This window comes from Hypanus sabinus, chromosome 17 (genome assembly GCF_030144855.1).
Source record: "Hypanus sabinus isolate sHypSab1 chromosome 17, sHypSab1.hap1, whole genome shotgun sequence".
Taxonomy (NCBI): domain Eukaryota; kingdom Metazoa; phylum Chordata; class Chondrichthyes; order Myliobatiformes; family Dasyatidae; genus Hypanus; species Hypanus sabinus.
The window spans coordinates 52,582,518-52,604,736 of NC_082722.1; the positions used below are offsets into that span (position 1 = coordinate 52,582,518).

The following is a 22,219-nucleotide window of genomic DNA, read 5'->3' on the forward strand; positions in this document are numbered from 1 at the left end:
AGAAACATCAAACGTGAGAACCTGCAATGCAAGTTCATTTCACAGACCTTATAATTTAAATCGCCAACTCATTTCAGACGCATTGCTGGATTGACATTAAATTTCAAAGAAAGGGGAGAGAATCATTAAATGCAGGAAGTTTCCTCGGTTTCGTCTTTCTGAAATGAAGCTCTGTTTCACCCTTTGAGAGGGTTATGTAATGAAGATAGGGTTATATAACCTCGTCAACACAACATCCTTGTATCTGACAGATTCTGGACAGCCACCACTGGAGGCAGTTAAACTGCTCATGGAGTTGGATCATTCTGGGAATATAAGCGATCATACACTTCAATGATAAGAGAAAGAAACAGATAGGTTGGCTCCCAAACCTCCCTGAATCACACAAACTTTTTTTCTGGCTCACAAAACAAAGTGGGCTGATGGTTGAAAACCCATCAGCTACCATTGGGGAAATATGCTTGGTAGAAAATAGGGAAAAGGGAGAATTAGAGGGAAATAAAAAGAGATAATGATAGAAGCAGTACGCCAAACTGCATATCAAAAGGGAAATCAGTAACATTTTAACTCACTGATCTTTTATCAGAATTAGGAAAAAATTACAAAGTGCCTTGCTAGCAAATCCAATACTAATCATTAAACTCCTTAAATCACTTAATTCCAGATTTATAGTGCCAATATTAAATTCTTTATTTACTCTCTTAAGCATTTCAGTTATTTGAACTGCCTAAGCTGCTTTTAATAAGGGAGGCTGGATTCTGTCAGACTTTAAAAAATTGTACAAGGCAAAAGGAAGTACTGAACTCCCCAAATACCTCAGGATGAGGCTCAAGAGAAACACTAAATGTCTGATACAAGCACAATGAATTGATACCCAAAAACTCCCACAGTCCATCAGCATTTTTTAGCTTGCAATTTTATAGCTTGCAATTTTTTATATCCTTACAATTTTTACATTTGTATAGGCACCTGCGTCACCCACGACTTGTATACCAGAGGTTTTTAAACTCAGAGGACGCAGATTCAAGATAACTGGCAAAATAAACTGTTTGCAGAAACTACTTATTTTAAATCCAGATTTATGATCCGGCACGCAACACCTGACAGGATGAAGGGAAAAGATATCAGAATTATTAATGCAACTAATTAAATGCACCCCCGGATTTAATTTTATTTTCAGGATAGCACAAAATTAGGGATGTGGAGCTAGGCAGTTTATCAGTAGCAGTATACCATTAAAATGTTACATAATGATCTGTACAAGTACTAAGAAAGGCTAAATCAATAATCCATTCCTAGTTTAATGTTCCTTTGCAGTAACGTAACATTTATAAGAAAATGAGTTGAAAATACAAAGAAGCTCAGTTCTCTTCTTACAATTTCTAAAGTTAGGAACAGTGGAAATATTTTTTGTCACTACATGACTGTGAGCTGAAATTAATATTCATGAATGTTTACTGATAAGAATCTAATACTGCCAAGCCTTGATTTATATCCCAAAAGAAAGTGTGTCCAGGCCAGTGCACAAAGACCAGGGCATGTTTCTGATGGGATATTTCTTTCCAAAAGTTGGCACAGGCATGCTGACTGAATGGTCTCCTCTGTGGTAAATGATTCAATTGAAGTCACTGCTATTTACCAGAGGCCTAGAAATTCAAATACATTACTCTCGTGCTCTATCTCATGGAATTAATCAGAAAAACATTTAACACTCATATATTTGCTCTGCTTTCTCAGTACATGCCATCCAGATCACTGGACATGGAGAATCAAGTGGAAATCTTGTTACATGCCACGTGCAACTTCATTTTTGTGCAAACGGGACTTGAAAACAGCAAAAGCTTCAAAAAATTGAACCAATTGGTGGGCCAAATCCTTCCAGAGCATTATTTAGCAGAGCCCCAATGTTACCCAAGGCATGGCTAGGCACTGCAGGCATCCACCAACTTCACAGCACAAGACACAGGAGCAGAATTAGGCCACTTGGCCCATCGAGTTTGCTCTGCCATTTCAATTATGGCTGATTTATTTTCCCTCTCAACCTCATTCTCCTGCTTTCTCCCCGTTACCTTTGATACCTGAACAAATCAAAAACCTATCAACCTCTGGTTTAAACACACCCAATGAACTGGCCTCCACAGATTCACCAACCTCTGGATAAAGAAATTCCTTTTCATCTCTGTTCTAAAGGGACACCCTTCTCTTCTGGGGGCTTGTCCTCTTGTTCTTGACTCTACTACTGTACTGGAAAATAATCTCCACATAAACTCTGTCTAGGCCTTGCACAGGCTTCTGTAAATATTCTTTCAAACTGATTGGTTTTGATGTCCTTGGTCATCTCAATAGTCTTGCTCCACCCAACCCAATGGCGCTCTTGTCCAACCTCCTGCTCGTCACCTTCACAATCGGCCATTCCCTATTTGTTTCCCTGACCAAGTCAGTGATGAACTCCCCACTAGAACCCAATGACTGACCTACACCAAAACTATCACCTTATTTGTGAACATCTCAGTTTACTACCCTGCACCCTTTGCCCTACACATTATGACCCTAGTCTTGAGGAGGAAATACAAATCTCTGTGGCTGGTGCTTCTAGATTCAAACATTGATGCATACTTACAGAAAAGATGCGTGGAACTAGGGGCAGCCACAAAGTCAGGAAGATAGAACCATTTAATGAAGCTGGAGTGAATGATAATACGGGATGGCCATCTCCATGGGTAATCTGTGAAGGATTAATGAAATATTCTGTTTACTCTCTTAAAATAATTTAACATTCAGGGCTGACATTTGTAAAACTAAAGGTTTTCTAAACCTCCGATATCCACCAACCCGCACTCTATCACAATCAGGTCCGAGAACATCTCGGTGGGGGAGAGCTAAGGTTTGCATTCTGCCAGTCATCCCTAAGGAATTTAGCATGGCTAATCACAATCTCAGAGCACAGCTGCTCCATATTCAGCATGAAGTGGTTAAAGGCCAAGGTTGCTCAATACATTACTTTGGTATGAAACCATTCGGGCCAGGGGAGGCAAGGTGCTCCTCTGAACCAAAAAGGCTTCTCTGGCCTTCCATGTATTGGCTTTGCCACTCCTTCCCAGGGTTTGGATCTTTATCCAGATTCTCAACGGGACACTAATTTACTGATGGGCTTTCTTCCTCTGGGTTTTAGATTCAGTGTTTGCCTTGCTGGGAGATTTGAGCTGGAATATTCAAATGAGACACACATTCTTCTTGACGGACACAAACAAAATAACACATCCAATTACCTCAGCAGTGAACATGATAATAAAATAGTATGACAGTTTAGTGGAAGGCAAGGACATCAATCTCTCTCTTTGTTTCAATATTACCATATCACTTCCTGCTGAAAACACTGAGGAGCTGAGAACACATTTACAGTAGACTGATCCGTATTACTTTCTCAGGCGATCAGAATTTTTAGGGGTGTTAATGCTATCACAATGTTGAAGGTTGTGCACAGTTTAAGAGGAGTAGTATGGAAGCTTAATTGTCCTCAAAGTTGCTGTAGAATTTGGGCCTCAGTTTCACTTAAAAGAGCCAAACCACCATGGATAAGTTCAGCTGCAGAACCCCGGCACCAGTGTTTCATCCATACAACGCTCAGTGAGAAATTGAATGGACAGAATCACACGGTAACAGAACAAGACCAACCTTTCCTTCCGTTAAAAGAAATTTACAAATAAACGAGCTTGGTGGCTCGCTATCTGTTTTTTTACCTAGAAAAATCTTTGCTTTCTATCTTCCAACACCCAATTAGAGAGAGTTTTTGAGTTAGTTCTCATAGGCTCTGGTTGCTGCCCTTCTGATGCTCAGTCTCTGGTGAAATTTATAGCTCATGAGAACAGCTTTGGCCAAGGCCAGGCGGCCAGCACTCTCATTCTCATTGAGGAACATATAACACATTGTTTTAAATGGAAGTCTGTGCCCCTTGCCACATGCACTTCCAAGCCAGGAATAATCAAGCTCGAGTAAGTTCACTGGGTCACAAAAGAGCTCTCAATTATGTAACAATTTTCAATTTAGTGAGAGAGCTCTTAGTTAGGTGAAACGGAAACTCCTCTTTCTCCCTTATTAGGGAGAGAGAGAGAGAGCCTGTGGTGTGTCGAATACTGGGTGAACAAGTAGTACTGCAAGTCTGCGTCTTTGCTCGCACTTGAGTGCTCAGTGGCAGGTGCCTATGCTTATTTTTTTGCCGGTGGGAGGGAGGGAGGATTGTTGCTCGCTGCCGCTTATGCACGGGAGGGAGGGGAGCTGGAGGGGGGGTACTTTGGGGTTTTAACATTTAACTGTCATTCACTCTTTGGGGGCACCCCTCTGTTTTCGTGGATGGTTGTGTAGAAAAAGCATTTCAGGATGTATATTGTATACATTTCACTGACATTAAGTGCACCTTTGAAACCTTTGAGACCTGTAATGTGGCAGATAATCAAGATGGTGTATATTTAATTACACCTTACCTGATTTTTGCATCCTTTATCAAAGAGTATTCAAACTAAGTCAAAATCCTAAATTTAATGCCCACTTCTCAAAGTAATGGCATTCAAAAATCTTAACTAAATCCAGACAAAGTACATTCAGACTTGGGGGAACACAATGGGCATTCCACACTTTGCAATGATCTGTAATTACAACCAAACGTGCCATAGCTGTGAGATCTCCATGTCCACCCAACTCTGTGCATCTTACTGGAATTTATAAGTGTCACAGCTCATGTAAAACTAAAGAGGCATGGGTGGTTTGGCCTGACCTTTAGCTCCCTAAACAGCTGCACGCAACAGTAGTGGTTAGTTGTGTGATTGAATCCTAGCTACAGAGATCACACAAAGAATGTTGCACAGCCTTTCAAAGTGCATCACTGTCAAGGTTAAAGCAGCCCACTAAACTGCACTCCCCCTCCCGAAGCACTGCGCACCCTGTCTTTCCACAGCAGCAGCTCACCAAGGCTCCTTCAGGAGCTCCTCCCAAACCCATGATGCCCAGAGAGTCGTGGAGAACCAATCCCTACCTATTGCCCTCCAAATCAGAAACCATGCTGACTTTATCAAAACCTGGGTCAAACACTTGGAACCTCCTAACAGCACATTGAGGGAGCCTTCATCACCAGGACCAGCATAGTTCCAAAAAACTACTTCTCTTGGGCCTTTAACAATTCACATTAAGTGCTGGCCTTGCCGGGCACATCCACATCCCACCTGCAATAGAAGGACAATAGGGAAGAACTCCATACCTAGACAGAGAGCTGGCGGAATTCCCAGGCACAGGAGGTACTGGAACAACAGGAAAAGAGACAGGAAGAGGCAGTACTTGGGCCAAAGCCTGGCAATCGCCTGCCGTTTACGTTGGGTCACAATGGCAATTAACCAGCTGGCATGAATTATTGCCAGAAAGTTCATCCGCTGCCCAATCACGTTAACCGTCATTAAGAGGCAAACCTGGGAGAAAGAACATACGGAAGTACATCACTCAAGGCAAGCACAAGAAGCTGCGATTCTGAAACAATGTAGATATCTAGGACAGAAGCACAATTTTTGTTTGCCTTTGAGAGTATGTATTCTGACATGTGACATGTTGACTTGGGACACAACATTTAAAATTAAAATCATGATCTCACTAAATTACAAACAACTTGATTACACTGAAAGGGTCTGTTGTGCCCATTAGCTTTCTAATCTAACAATTGTTAGATCTGTCACTGGTACAGCTGAACCCTTCCTTTTGACGAAGATTTTGTTTTGCCATGTCCTGATGACACACACATAATGGTGACGAGAAGACAGTTCAACACACGTGACAGCCAAGTCAAAGTGCCAGAATTGTTAAATATTGTAGGTCAGTTTTTGGATGAAGAAGAACTCAAAATAACAAGGTTAAAAATATGGCTAATTTTCTCTAATAGAGTTATACAGCAAAAACAACAGGCCCTTCAGCCCCTCAGATCCATTCTGACCTTTTTTGCCTATCTATACTAAACCCTTTTGCTGGCATTTGCTTTTTCATTGACTAACCCATCTTAGCTGCTTCTTTAAGTGATCAATGACACGTAGGATTATCTAACTATTAGTGATGAAGTAAAAGTATGCTATTGACATGTGAACTCAGCTGGTAGCATTTCACTTGCCTCCAAACCAAACTTGTAGAAGAAGAAATTGCTGAAATATTTAGCACAGCTGATGACGCTTTCATCCAGGTGCTGCCGAGTGACTTCTGGGAAGATGGTGCCAGTGGCGGGTGGGGGCAGCTGGTTATGCTTGCGGAAGTGCTCTTGGTGCCGGTACACAGTTATCTCAAAAACGAGCAACATTAGCAGAAGAAGGTGATTCTAGATGAGGCGGAAAATGAAATGCAAATAAGTTATTTCTGTGAGCCACTGAAAGCAGAATGACCAAACTCATGGAGATACAAATTCACCTGGACAATTTCTCACAGTTCTCTTCACCCTGCCCCCTTAGGAGGTGCAGAACATGTTCCTACCCCTCCTTGCCTCACCACCATCCAGGAACTTAAACGATCCTTCCACATCAAGCAGAGATTCGGGTGCATCTGGCCAAACTTGGCCTATTTCAATTGGTGCTCATAATTGGCCTCCTATACAGTAGCAAGGTCAAGTGTGGGCAAGGGAATTGTTGTGTAGAGCTTACAGATGTGCACCCTTTTAACTCTCCTGCTCATTGTCATACCACCCCTTCTGTCCTATGCTTTCTCCATTGCCATAATGAGTCCAAGCGCAAACTAAAGAACACACCTCATAGGGGTTCCCAGCCTGGGATCCATGGACCCCTCAGTTAACGGTAAGGCTCCTGACATTAAAAAAAGGGTTGGGAGCTTCTGTACCAGGGAGACATTCAGCCCAATGGTATGAACAATGTATTTTTCAATACCACTCTCACTGTGTTCCTTCCCACTCCTGCAGATCTACCCGTGCACTCTCAGCCTTTGTTCAATTTTCCGTACCTCCCTGCCACGCCCATTGATCAGAATTATTAACTCTCCCACATACCTACTGAATCTACCTGAGATCCTTTCCCTTGGTCACCTTTGTTACCCTCTCTTCACCTGGCACTACCTGCCTATTTTTCCTTCTTTTCTTAGTGTCCACCTCTGTCTCAACACCCCCTTTTCTCTCCCAGATCCACCTGCACCAGTCCCCCTCCCCCAACCCATCTGGTTCCAATGTTCAGGCTGGTCTCATCCGGCCAGATACGCAAATCCACTAGAGCAGGTCTGTGCCTGGGTATTCTGTAAAGTGGCTCATCTCCTGATTGCCCAGATCGTCCTCATCATCTACAAGATGATTGACACTGCCTATGCTTTTGATTGGCATCTCCTGTGCATTAAAGTTTTCTAACTTCTACAAATTATACCTGTGATAGGTACTCATTACATTGAGGCTTTTTCAACAGAAAGCCCAATTTCCCAACAGTAGACAGTACTCTCCACCAAGGAGAATGATAACTACAGGTGCTTGATATCACCATCACAGAACATTACTCTCCGGATCACAACCATCCTGAGCGAAATACTCTATCTAACAGCAGTTACCGCAGGTAGGTGTCATCAACAACATACAATTGATTCACCAACACCTTCTGAGAGCTAGTAGGAAATAGGTGGAAAACCATTTCTCAAATTAATGTAATGAACATCCTGCAGGGTGTAACATGCCGTAGTGTAAAGTTAAAATGGCCTCAGAATGCTAATAAGAGTTTATTATGGGTCAGAGACATTGAAGACACCATTCCTGCTCTTCTGCCCTAATTGGCACACACGTTGATGACTCACTTGGAGATAACCAAGAACGGGAAATTCTTTTCTGAATCCAAACCAGTTGGCTGGGTCCACAGGCCCTTTGTACAGTGCAGAATGTATGATTTCATCTGGATTTAGATTAGTCTCATTTGGAAAGATCTGGAGAAAAAATATTTCCACATATCAATCTAACTCATGCACAAATTAAACAAGAATTGTGGCTCTTGCATATTTAGAATAACTTAGATAAAATAAACTTTACAAGCTTTAAGAGATGGAGCAAGGCAGAAAGAAATGAGACAAGGATGAAGAGATACAGAATATTTTTAGAAGGTCTATGGAATCAGGAATACATTTAAAAACAATGTCAGCGTCAAATAAATCAGTCCCAACAGTATTTATATTTATAATCACAAGCATGAATTGTGAAGTATTACTTCATTACAAGCAACATCTTTGACCCAAAAATTGCCACAAAAGCACTTTGAACTGACCTCAGTAAGAGCCATTACCCAGGGAATGGGTAATCAGGGAATAAGTTATCATGAGTCCATTAAACATTCTTGGGACAAATTGTGCCAATTTGTACTTTGGCTATTCTTACAAAGATAAAACCTAGACACTGCTGAGCCTTTTCCTGTGACTAACAGAGCATTGTTATCTATAAACATCAAATGCACAAACTTCCTACCGCTGTGCAGTTGCTGGAATACTCTACTGGGTTTACAATCTTCAGCTGATACAGCATTTTACAGACGACAATGATGCAGACCCACAGGGTAGAAATACAGGAAGCCATTGGACGGAACTTTCTGTAGGGCATCGCAAACGCCCAGAGGACGATGAAGAGAAAGTTCATGACGGATGGCTTGAAAACAAATTGAGAACAATTAGGCAAATGCACGTGGAATCCAACCTGTCTGAGAAATAGACTTTGATAAATCACTGAACTGACTCCCTTGACATAACAGTAGCACCATTGTGAAGATAGAATAATGAAGAAAGTGCTTGAGGGTTAGTGTGAACAGCTAGAGGTTGCTATACAGGTTGGTCAGGTTGGTACTAACAACAGAGGTAGAATAAAGGATGATGTCCTGCAGAATGTGCATGAGGGAGTTAGGTAGGAAATTAAAATGCAGGACTTCAAGGCTAATGATTTCCTGGTAACTCTCGGCAAAACATACTAGTGAGTCCTGGAACAGACTGACCAGATGAATGTGTGGCTGAGGTGCTGGGGCAGGGGTCAGGGATTCAGGTTCTTGGATCACTGGGATCTCCATTGAGGTAGAGGCAATCTGTACAAGAAGGATGGGTTACACTTGAACCAGAGGGGGACCAATATCCCAACGGGGAATTTCACTGTTGCCACAAGGAGGGTTTAAACCTAATAGGCGGGGGTGAGACTCGAGAGAGCAAAGGCGGTGAGAAGACAAGGGTACATGCAGCAACCGAAGACCATAGGTAAGCCTGGCTTACAGTAAAAGAGCAGATAGGACCGCTCCTTTCAATGCAGGTAGATTAATAGACAGGGCAGACGAACTGGGGGCATGGATTGCTTCTTGGGACTGAGATATTGTGGCCATAACAAAAACATGGCAAAGAGAAGATCAGGACTGGAAGCTCAACGTTCCAGGATATTGATGCTTTAGGTATGACAGAGGAACAGGTCGGAGTGGAGGGCTATTGCCTTTTTACTAAGGGAGCACTTAACAATAGTGTTGAGAGGTGTTACTCTTGAGGGATCATCTGATGATGCCATTTGTGTAGAACACAGAAATAAGAAGGGGATGGTCACCTTGGTAGCAAGGACAGGCCAGGGAACTATAGGCTGGTGAGCCTAACTTCAATTGTAGGATAGTTACTGAAAGATTCTGAGGGATATTTCAATAGTCAAGGCCCGATCAGGAATAGTCAGTATGGTTTTCTGTGTAGTTGGTCATGTCTGATGAATTTTTTGGGAGTTTTTTGAGAAGGTAACTAAGGGGATAGATAAAGGCAGGGTAGGAGATCTTGTCTATAGGGACTTTAGTAAGGCCTTTGACAAGATCCCACATGCCAGGCTGATCGGGAAAGTTAGGCCATTCAGGGGGAGCTAGCCAGATGGATTCAGAGTTGTCCGCTGATAGGAAGCAGACGATGATGGTTGTGGGATAATTCTCCTTCTGGAGACCTATAACTAATGGGATCAGTGTTACAACCTTATTATTCATTATTTATGCACATGATTTGGATATGAAAGTGATTGAAAAGTTTGCTGATGATATTAAATTGGGGTATCTTGTTGATAGTGAAGCAGGTTACAAGGAAGTGCAAAGAGACTTTGATCATTAAGGCAGACGGGCTGAAGAATGGCAAATGTGCATTTTGTACAGTCAAACCAGGGGAGGACTTGTACAGCAAATGGCAGGGCACTGACAAGTGTTATACAACACAGGGACCTGAGAGTCACTGAAGACAGCCGTGCAGGCAAAGTGGTGAAGAAGGTGTTTAGCATGCTGGACTTTATGAGTCAGGACGTTGCGTTTAGGAGTAGGGACATTATGTGGCAGTTGGTGAGGTTGCACCGGGAGTACTGTGGACAGATTTAGTTGCTGTGTTATTGGAAAAACATTGTCAAACTGGAGAGGGTGCAGAAGAGATTTACAAGGATGGTACCCAGACTAGAGGGGCCTAAGTTACAGAGAGAGGTGGGCTACACTGGACTTTTATTCCCCAGAGTGTAAGAGAGCCAGGGTGACCTCACAGAGGTTTAGGGTTGTAAAATCATGAGGGGTATGGACAAGGTGGACAGTGACAGTCCTTTCCCCAGGGCTGGGGAGCCCAAAACTAGAGGGTACAAATATAAAGTAGGAGAGAATGGTTTTAAAAGGGATCCGAGGGGTAGCTTCTTTGCACAGAGAGTGAGTACCTGGAAGAAACAGGTAGAGGAATTGGTTGGGGGAGGTACAATTGCAACACTTAAGAGGTATTTGGATAAAGACACGAAGGGGAAGGGCTTGGAGAGGAGGATGCTGGGGTTAGCATGAACCAGTTGGGCCTAATAGCCTGTTTCTGTATTACTCCTTAACAAAACAGCATAGATTGATAGTGACATTTAATGAAGTTATATCCATCATCATAACCTCTGACCACTGTCACAATAATCAAAAACAATCAATCAATTTACAAGAGCACAGATAGTGATCATTTTAGATTTACCTGCAAGAAAGAGACAAAGTTTACTGATGTGACTTAATTCTCAATCTGTCAAATTACTCAGAGATTCATACCTCTTTCAATGCGACCCACACACTGAACAGGGCCACAAATTTCATCACATGCAATTCAAGGAGTCTCCAAATTATCACTTGGATGCTATTCAGGATTTTGGAGAATCTCAGGAAAAGTACAAGGAGGCGGTCAATCACTAAGCCCCACTTATTGCAAACAACTGCAACGAAAGAATGAGAAAATGTTTGGCAGGCCACCTTGATATCAAAACTACAGCATGAGCAATAACAGATAAGCTACTGCATAAATTCTCTAACATCAAACTATTGATTCAGCTTCTCACATATTTAAAAACAAGTATAAGTCATGGAAACTGAATCTTGAAGCATTCCACAATTAACTCCAAATCCAATCTTATACAAACATAAATTTGTACATAATTGAATGCAATATTTTGGAGATATGCTCTTGTCTAACATGAAACAGGTGTGGGAACATGGAGCTAACAGGAATGTGAAGTCTTACCCAAGTTAATTCCAGTACAGTAGTTATTTCTTTCCAGTCCACCAACCAATCAGAGGGGATGACCACTGCCTCATGTTAAAACATCAAGTAACTATAACTCACCCACATGAGTACATTTGCCATTTAGCTTTCTAATGTTGAGCACTCAAGATAATTTTTCAGATACGACAAGGCAGTCAAATCATTTCATTCTTTTAAAAATCAAATAACAGATTTTTGTTCCTTCAGCCAGTTGCTGACTCATTTCACCACAGGAGTTCCAATGATTAAATTTGAAAAGGGATTCAAACAGGAGTAGGAAATTGGTGCAAATATAAATACATACCTTCCCCTTCAAGCTTGCTCCCGTCCGCTGGCGGGTGATCACCCTCCTCACAGTCTGTGCCTTCCGCTGCCCCATTCTGTAGGAGTTCGGCAGCAGCTCTGTGTTGCAAGCGGACAAAAGGCAAAACTACCTTGAATTAGCTCTGACTTGGAGTTATTTCCTTTCATTTTGACATTTGTTACCTCACAAACAAATTAATCCACCAGATAGTCTTTCTTCCCCCCACAAACATTGTGTGTATAGCAACAGCTGATGTTAAAGTAAGATGTCAATACTGGTACTAATAAGAGGCTTGTCATTTACCTCCCACATTCTGTTGTATATATCTGACCTTCTGCAGTATATTAGTGATACACAAAGAGGGAAGGAGACTACTAGTCCACGTTCACCCTCAAGATTTGTTTTCTTTTTATAAAAACCTTCATCCTCAGTGCCAGAGAAAAACTACAGAGATGGCACAGAGGATTGTATACGATTAAAAGTTGGGATTATTTTATACGACTGCCCTATTGAGCATTATTCTTGATTTATTTATGGCAGAGGATGAAACAAAATAATAATCCTTCACGTGTGACTCAATCCACTCGGGCCTCAGAAATCCCCAAACTACAAGGACTCAAAGGAAATATGGTGAATGCAGGGAAGAATTGCTCAGATATAAGTTTAGTCATGATGATATTAAATGGCAGATATAATAGCTCAAAATATAGCTGCCCTGGACATTTAATACCTTTAGTAACAAAAAAAGAGAAGCAGAATATTTTGTTAAACGGAGAGAGATTAGCCGATGCTGATATTCAAAGGGGAGAAGCAACACACACAAAGTGCTGCAGGAACTCAGCAGGTCAGGCAGTACCCATGGAAATAAATAAACAGTCGATCTTTCGGGCCAGGACCTTTCTTCATGACTTCCAAAAGTCAATATGCAAATGAAGGAAACGATTAGCAGAGGAAATGGCATTTTAACCTTTAATTTTCATTATTATTTATTATACTCCAATATCACTTGATTACAGGGGCAAGGAAATTATGCTGCAGAGTACAACTCTTTGGTGAGCCTTTACCTGAGGTGCTGTGTGAGAATTTTGTTCTCCTTACTATGAAAGGGTATATTTACCATAGAGAGAGCACAGCAAAGTTTCACTAGACTGAATCACTGTAAATGTTGTGCTGTATGAGGAGAGATGGTGTAGATTGGATATGTATTCTCTGGGCTTTAGAAGATTGGCAAGTTTCAATGAGATCTCCTCAAAAGGATTGTTCCTATATCCCCTGATTCCCTCAATGCTCCAAAATTCAATCAATCTTTTTTACAAATTAAGCTTCCACAGTCAATTGGAGCGCAGGCTGTCATTGGGTAATAAATGGGCTCCATTTTTACAGATGTCCATAAGTTAATTTTTTCCTTAGGTCAAAAAAAGACAAAAATGTCACTTGACACATTAATCATGCCTCCACAATTTTGTAGTGAATGGCTCATAAGACCAATGAGAAGGAACAATTACCCATAGAAAGAGGAAGCCAGCTAGCCCTGTGTTGCAGAGATAACATTTCCACATAGCAAGTGGAAACCAGACAGCTCCGAAATTCAATGCAACCGCATAAAATAATAACTCTTAAAAATATTATTTTAAGTTGCCACAGTGAGGTGGCCATATTATGAAAGTTTCGGGTTAGCATCCGTTAACAGATCACAGCTGTGTTTCGTACAAAAGTAGGAAGAAAGAACAGTAACGAAATGGAGTAACTCTGAGCCATTATACAGCTTGGTGCAACTGAAAACAGAAGACGGATCGCCTGTAACCCTCAGAGGATTGTATACCCACTCCTGTGATACACGTGGAATGACAGACTAACTGCCAAACTGAAAATATTACACAAAATAAAGAGGATTGAGGCAAAATTGATTAAAAAATAGAATAATGACACTTACTCCTCAGAACGTGCTGCTAAATTTTCCTTCAGCCTGTACGTGAGAGAAAGCAGACAACGGGAATGGGTAAGTGCTCCTTATTGAGATGCAACTTGGAACAGGCCTTTCCAACCCTTCAAGCCACACCACCCAACAAATCCCCGATTTAAGCCGAGCCTAATCACGGGACAATTTACAATGACCAGTTCATCTACCGACTGGTGCGACTTCTGACTGTGGGAGGAAACCAGAGTACCCAGAGGAAACTCACGCAGTCACAGCGAGAAAGTACAAAGTCTTTACAGGCAGTGGTGGGAAATTATGTAATTGCATAGTAAAGAAAAATGTGGCTAACCTACTCGCACATGGCTAACCTATCTGTCAACGCTCTTAATACTGGCTTAAGATTACAATATCAGGGCTGATTTTAACGTTTATTTTTTAGCAGAAAATGTGCAGGAAGCCAGTTATATTCTCCAAAATATCATTTTCCTTCACAATGTAATGTCAAACACTCACTGATTACACTACTTGGGTACATCTCAGCTTAAATGTAAACTCCCAGACAGCCACAGGCAGGTTCCACCATGACGTTAAGAAGCCCTTCACAAGTTAATTGACTCCCTGAAACAAAGTTTGATTGTGACTCCAGAGGAATACACAGGTTGCTGGGTTTGAAAGCCCAGATGAACTGCACAGCACTGTAGGAACAGACTTCTAACACTGAGGTAGGAACTAGAGGTGTGGGGACAAAAGCAGGCAGCATTTTCCCTGGTTTCTGAGCTGATAGTACCTGGAAGATTCTAAACTCTTGATCCTCATTAACATTTTGCAATCATGGTGATTACAGTGGGTGTCATGTTGAGAGAAGAAAACCATGTGGTCACCTATTACTACTGAAGTTCGAAGGAAACATTCCCCGTTAAGGCAAACTACACTGTCCATGGCCAGAGGAGGCAGAAGACCAACATCTGAGACCAAGTCTTTCTTGTTGGGTCTGGAAAATCCCCTGGCCCCAGTGGATCACAAAAAAAACTTCCAAAAATGCAAAAACATTCTGACACTGGGCCATTTCTAAAAGATCTAAAGTTGAAGAAGGAAGTGCTCCCGATAATCTATATATTCCAGGATACAGTCAGATCCCAAAAATCTACCATCACTGGAAATATAAAAGTGCAATTCCTATAAATAAAGACTGTTTTGGGATTCCTATTTTATGCCCAGATGGCGTTTAAATACCAGGTCTGGGAATCTCTAGTCATAAAATAGTTTCAATGTTCTCTCCATTATGATAATTGTGGTGTCTATGTGTGACTATTCTTACTGGGAGACAAATAAACCTAAAATTAATGTGTGCTTCACTTTGTAGTCAATGAAGCAGCATCCGAGGGATCTTAAGTGTGTTATCTCTTGTTGGCGTTAATGATGAAGCATTTTTAGACAAGGTTATTCATTTACAATCTGCGTTGTCTCTGGATGATCAAACCAGATGCACACAAGTCCTACCGGTGCAATGGGCCTTTTCCTTTAGTGGGGACGTGCTCCAGGTCAGTTATCTGCATGAAACGGCGATGGAAGTAGTGCAGCTGTAGAATACAGGACAGCAGGAAAAAGGCAGGGATCAGGATGCTGGAGAAGAGCTCACTGACTCCAAATTTCTCCAGTCCAATATCCCCTAACCTAGATCATCAAAAGAAAAACATTTATACAGACTAAATACATTGAAAAGCTCCTCAAAGACAAAATGTCTTCTCTAGCCATCTTGTTTTCTGACGTAAGTAGAACCTTTTACCTATTACATTTACCACACAAAAAACATCAGGACTAAGAAGATTCAGGGCTTAGTGGCTATTGCTTGTAAACCACTGGACATTATTAAACTGCCCTCCCTGGAGCACCAGCACCCTTTCCATGCATCTGCTTCCAATGCTGCTCATTCTGTGGTCATTGGAGGGTTTTTGGACACTAATATCAAAACCTCGATCTGCATTAAGAAATAAAATCAGCCAGCTGACGAATTAGCAACAGTTTCTTGAAGCACTGTTTTCTGCTTGTTTTAGGTATGAAATTACTCAGTCCGTCACAGGGTTGACAGCTTATGGGCCGGAGGGCTCCAGATTCCAGTTAGGAACACCCTTAATTTCTTTTCTTAATCAAAGAACGTGGGCACCTCCCTGATTGAAGGCACAGCCACGGTGCATCTCTGCAGTATTTTACAGTCAATAGCATTGCTTAGGGTCATAAACCAAGTAAAATAAGGTCAATAGATCTCCTTCCCCAAAGAATGTTAGTTTCTTGGTCTCTGTTACTGATGCTAGGTTTTTGTTTTGGATGAATTTAAATTTTATTGATGTTGCAGTGGGATTCTGATTAATAAATCATACCTCCAGATTACAAGATCAGTAATTCAACTAATATCCTAACTCAAAAGTGACAATTTTTTAATTCCACATTTTAAAATACAGATCAATTTATTTTAAACTGCATGTGAAGGAAGTGCTTTTTAAGTACAAGCTTAAAAGGTTGCTGTAATTCCTTTCTTAGCTTCAAAAGAGGAAGACAAACTGTCAAAGGGCTTGTACAGACATGATGAACCAAATGGCCCTGTGCTGGATCCCACCAATAACTTCATTTTTATTGCATTCGCTTTTCTAAGCACCTTGTTCAGAAAGGATCGACACTCATCCTTTTGGGTTTTTTTGTAGAAAAACACTGGCCAAGTTTTCATATGCTATTGAGAATCTCTTTTTTTAAAACAAAGTTGCAGTGACAGAGGGCATGAAACACACTTAACATAAACTTTTTTCTAAATACATTTTTTAATAATACAAATAAAATGCTGGAGGAACTCAGCAAGTCAGGCAGCACCCATGGATAGGAATAAACAGTTGATGTTTCTGGACAAGACCCTTCATCAGGACTCCTTTAAAATCTATTAAATGTTTTCACTGTATGCCAACATCTCACAGAAAACCAAGTTCACTAATGTTTCAATATTTCTAACATGTAATAGTTCAACAGTTAATCCAATCATAATACAATACATTTTGCCAGAATTGAAATGGCACATACTGTTTCTCTGTTAATCCTGTAAAGTTCATCCAGTAATGTGGGAAGTCGTCAAATTGAAATGTGTAAACTGAAATGAGAACCAGCATTGTGTAGGCGACAACCAGCCACCAGAACACCCTCAGCAACTTGCGCCACAGAAAGTAACAGGCCTGGCAAAATGAACAAGAATAAAACATTAGTAAAAGGCAGCATGCGAAAGTATAGGAACAGCTGGAAATAGTACATTATTACAACACTTCTTTCTCCCGAGGGATTTGCAGCCACTGACAAAGTCAGGATTTATTGTTCATCATTAATTGTCCTTAACCCGAGTGGTTGCCAATCCATATCAGAAGCACTTGGGAGTCACATCTAGGTTATAGCAGGTAAGGATGGCAGATTTTCTTCCATATATGACTCTGGAGAATGAGGCAGGATTTTTACAGCAGTGGTTTTAAATGAACAGATGACAGAGTTATCTTGTTTAATCTTCTCTCATTCCCAATCCAATCAGAAGCAAGCACATCAGACTTCATTTGAAGCTGCGTACCAAGACACACAATTAATCAAGCCTTATATATATTTCATAACTAAGTATATTTTTAAATAGCTCTCATTACTAAAAATGATTTCTAATGGGGTATAGTCTGTTCCTGCTGTTGATTAGTTTTACTGTCTTCTCACCTGATAGAATGAGAGGCAAAGGAGGAAAAGGAACATATAAACAATTTTATAGACGACTATTCTTCCAGTGAAACTGACAACGAAGAACATCCCTCCACAAATGTAAATCCAATACTTGGCATAGAAACTCATAACTAGCTCCCCAAGCGCTTTCAAAACTTCATTCTTCTCCCGACCTGTAACAAGAATAAAAATATACAACAAATTTGTAAAAACTGCAAAAATCAATGCTTCTGCTTGTCAGATTTTAACTGGAAAAAAAAAGAAACTTTTCTTCGGAATACTTAAGTTAGAATGCAGTCACATTCTAACGTCAATGGTCAAACTCTTTCCCAAATCTACCTTTCACCGAGAGGGGGGACTTTGTTTGTTCAACCCTGTTTTTTCTTTTCTGATCATACTATGCTGCATAAACAATTTACAGATTGGACAAAAAGAAACATATTAGTTATAGCAGGTGTCAGTCTGTGTGAATTCAGTCACATTCCTGTTCAAGTTTCAGAGCTACAAAACATCTCTCTCAATGTGGCCATGTGAGACAGATTAGGTTCACTTGACTTCTGGTGCTCGAAGCTATTATTTACCTAACTCACTGGCGACTCCCAATATCTGTAACTGAAAGATACATCAGAATCTTTGACAGTATGTTCCATGGTAGCCTACAATATATGAATTTATATTTCCACTTCTAACTTTGGATCATTTAGCAATTAACTTTCCTAAAAGAAATTAGCTGAATTTATTGCTCTTCCAACCTGGGCTCTCTCAGAGGTAGTTAAGAGTTGACCTTGTTACCATGAGTCTGGAAGTACAGAAAGGCCAAACAAGTCAAGCATGGATTGCAAATTTCCTTCTCTGAAGGAACAAAGAATTTAACTATTCCAGCTTTACTAATTTACAGTATTTAATGGAATTTTAACTCCTTGAATTCTTTGATGGATTCAAACTTTTCAAACTTCTATTTTTTGAACGTTTGCCCCAGCCCTTGAATTCTAGTTTCTCTTGTTACGCCCGTGGCCCCCTCCTTTTTGAGAATCGCAAGATCACTATTAAGTCAGGCCAGGAGACCCAGGAAACGAGAGGAAGACATGCAGAATCCACAAAGAATTTGGAATGTGTCCTGGCCTCCGAAAGGCAGAACCATTGATAACGGCTATTGTCTCTTGGAGATGGAAATGTGTATTGAATACTGTACGATTCATCGAAGCCCCCAGGCAATGAACCGAGGGGGGTTGGTGGAGGGATTGCATCATCCCAACCTGATTGACATCTGAGACCCCGTGAGTCAGGATAAAAGAGGGTCTGGGGAACAACCCCTTCAGACGCAGCAGAAGAAACGCTAGAACTCCTGTAACAGCGTAATAGCGAAAGCCAGTGGAAAAGCCCACGTGCGTCCTTTTCCATTTGCCTCGGAATCGGTGGGCCTTTACCACGGAAGCACGGCTTTAGCTAACCACAAAGGGGAAATCAGCCCCCAACGACTCTCGAAGGATTGACATCATAAAAGGAATGGGCAAGTTAAACTTCCTTCTTTCTCTCCAACCAAAAAGCTGCAGCTTGAATGAACTTGAGTGACTTTTATATTTCCATCCGACAATACATTATCCCCCTAGACAATGATAGAGCTATTTCTTATTGATTATTATTATACCTGCGCTTTTAGATTTAGTATTGACGACGTATATTATCTGTATGTTTGCATTGATATTATTTTTGTGTATTTTTATCAATAAATACTGTTAAAAATAGTACCATCAGACTTCAACAGACCTCTCTATCTTTGCTGGTAAGTGACCCAGTTACGGGGTACGTAACACTCTAAGATCAGGAACTTATTTTAGCCAGATATGAATTGCACCCACATCTCTTCCAGATCTAATACTTGATTGCAAAAATGTCCATCACTCACCTGCCTCAGGAACAGTTACTTCTTTTAGTGGGACCTCTTTCCGCTTCAAGCATTTTTCTTTTACAAACTGGCGCAATAAGAGCCAAAAAGTGAGGGTGTACAATAGCTGAGGATAAAACCAGATGAAATGCTTAGCATACACAGCTTCACCTAAAGGACATGGTCATTCTTTAAATGCACACAGAGCAAACAAAATTATTTTTGTATAAGACAAAAGCTGAAATTTATCTCCAGTGGTTCATTCTGAAAAACCGTCAAGAGTGCAAGATCGTGTTTAATAGTTAGCCCAAGCTAACTTGGGTCAGATTTTGGAGCTCAAGGCAAATAAGGAAAAGAGAACAAGGGTTGACAAGGCTGGTTTTAAATGAAGTTGTGAAGAAAAGGAGAAGGGCTTCAAGAGTGCAATGCATACTAACCAGGAGGCACAGCTGACAATGGTGGGGAGAAAGGACGTGATGAGACACAGATGCTCGGATCCAGGGAAAAGAGCCTCCCAGTACCGGAGCAGATTATGAAGACGGAGCGGGTAGTAAATTAGACAGGAGATCGAGAATTTAAAGCTGCAGTGTTGGGAGGGCAGGGCGGGTTCTTGAAAGGTCAAGGAAGTGGCATTAAGGGGGAAGGCAGCCATGTTCTGGATGGGGTGAACCGTACAAATACTGGAGTTTGAGAACCTACCCAGGAGTGTGCTGCAGTACTGTAATCAGATCTGAAGGTCACAAAAGGATGAATGATAGCAGGCAAAGGTTCGGGGGAAACGGGCATCGTGAAAGATTGAGGAAGGAATCCTAAACTCAGCGTGAGCGCAAGATGAGGACTGAGTGCACGGACAGAATACCTCACCCTGAGGCAATGAGTATTAAAGATACCATTCGTGGTTTGTTATGACCTAATTAACATTTGGGTTGGCTGGTGGTGTAGTGGCATCAGCATTGGACTTTGAGGAGGTTGGTCCAGAGTTCGAATCCAGCTGAAACCCAACCTGGGCAGCAGCATTATATGTGCAGGAGAAAGGTCTGGCAATTCTATTTTGCCACGAAAACCCTACGGACAACTACACTATCTACAGGGTCACCAGGAATCAACAACAGCAACAATTATGTTTAATGAGGAAACTGTATGTACACCAAAGGCTGAATGTGAATTAATTGCCTTTCATTATTTCATTCATCCACAGGACGTGGGCACTGCAGGCAAGCTCACTTGTATTCCTTGTCTCTAACTGCTCATCATTAACCAGGGATAACGTGCCAGTTTGAGTATGGGCTAGCAAGGGGTTGGCTGTAAAAGATGATCAAACTGAGACCTCTTCAGTAAACACAGCTATCAGAGCAATGAAAAGACTGACCATCACACCGAGGCACAGACAGTGATACTCCTTGTGGACTAAACCCAGCTGAGACAGAACGACAAATCCTATTTTGGTTGGAAGTTCTTCGGTCAGCTCCATTCCCCAGACATACTGCACGCAGCAGAGCACGATGCCATAGAGCAGAATGAACGGAGAGCAGAACATGGCAAGTTGTCGTCGACTACGGACAATCCAGATAAGGCAAGCCCAAATCAAAAGTATAAAGGTTAACCAGCTGTGAAATGTAATGCTCCAAACCTGGAAAAGGAGAACATAAAAGGCTTTAAAAATAACACAGAATACATGTAAAACTTTATTTCCAAATTACTTTGAGGAATGGTATAAAAATGGCATTTCCATTTTTAAAGGTATTCACTGTCACTTAGGATTCAATGACCTAAAAATCTGACTGGCCCAAAATCAGGCTCATGCAAACTTCAACCTTGTATGTTCTACCTCAGGACACACACAGTAATTGCATTCTTACTTGTTACCTGGATTAGTCAAGCAGCCATTATTTAATGTCCTGTTTGTTATCAGCATAACAGCTTCAGTAACTGAATATGAAGCTCTCTAAACACTTACAGGTGACCATTGTCTCTGAAAAGAGGGTTGCAATTATGTCTCAGAAAGGTAGAAATATACCATACTGACATCCCATACTGTGGGATTTGAACCCACAACCTTCTAAGGGAAGAATGCCATCAGTAAATCATGGTGCCCGACAACAGTAGAGACATTGGGCAGAATTTATTCACGGCATTGTTTCACAACATAGGAGCAGAATTAGGCCACTTGGCCAATTGAGTCTTCTCCGCCATTCCATCACGGATGATTTATTATCCCACTCAACCCCATTCTCTTGTCCTATCCCGAGCAACCTATCAACCTCCGCTTTGAATATACTCAGTGACTCTCCTTCCATACCTGTCTATCTGTCCATGACAATGCATTTCATAGATTCACCACCCTCTGGCTAAAGAAATTCCTTCTCACCTCTGTTCTAAATGGACATCCCTCTATTCTGAGGCTGTGCCTCTGGTCTGAGACTCACCTAGGATAGGAAATATCCTCTCCACGTTCATTCTATCTAGTCCTTTCAATATTCAATAGGTTTCAATGAATTCCCTCCCCCCACCCCATCCTCATTCTTTTCCAGTGTACTCACTCAATTCCAGTGAGTACAGGCCCAGAGGCATTAACCCCTCCATGAACATTAACCCTTTCATTCCAGGAATCATTCTCATGAACACAGCCTGAACACTCTCTAATGCCAGCACAGCTTTTCTTAGATAAGGGACCCAAAACTGCTCACAATACTCCAACAATGGGCTGGCTAATGCTTTATGAAGCCTCAGCATTATATCCTTGCTCTTATATTCTAGTTCCTGCGAAATGAATGCTATCATTATATTTACTGTCCTTACTATCGACTCACCTGCAAGTTAATCTTTAGGGAATCCTGCACAATGACTCCCCATT

General features: G+C 41.3%; 1 protein-coding gene across 5 annotated transcripts in view; it reads right to left on the reverse strand.

The window, feature by feature from the left end:
• Positions 1-22,219, reverse strand: part of piezo1 (piezo-type mechanosensitive ion channel component 1) — a 273,692-nt gene that overhangs the window by 58,759 nt on the left and 192,714 nt on the right. For all 5 annotated transcript variants that reach the window (XM_059993071.1, XM_059993069.1, XM_059993072.1 and 2 more), the window contains exons 12-24: positions 20,735-20,995; positions 19,387-19,492; positions 17,478-17,653; positions 16,815-16,963; positions 15,249-15,422; positions 13,764-13,796; positions 11,831-11,928; positions 11,040-11,200; positions 8,462-8,638; positions 7,804-7,929; positions 6,143-6,343; positions 5,252-5,456; positions 2,621-2,725 (exon numbers count right to left, since the gene is read on the reverse strand). In XM_059993071.1, coding sequence (XP_059849054.1) covers positions 2,621-2,725; positions 5,252-5,456; positions 6,143-6,343; positions 7,804-7,929; positions 8,462-8,638; positions 11,040-11,200; positions 11,831-11,928; positions 13,764-13,796; positions 15,249-15,422; positions 16,815-16,963; positions 17,478-17,653; positions 19,387-19,492; positions 20,735-20,995 — 1,972 coding nt within the window. The remainder of the gene's footprint in view (positions 1-2,620; positions 2,726-5,251; positions 5,457-6,142; positions 6,344-7,803; positions 7,930-8,461; positions 8,639-11,039; positions 11,201-11,830; positions 11,929-13,763; positions 13,797-15,248; positions 15,423-16,814; positions 16,964-17,477; positions 17,654-19,386; positions 19,493-20,734; positions 20,996-22,219) is intronic.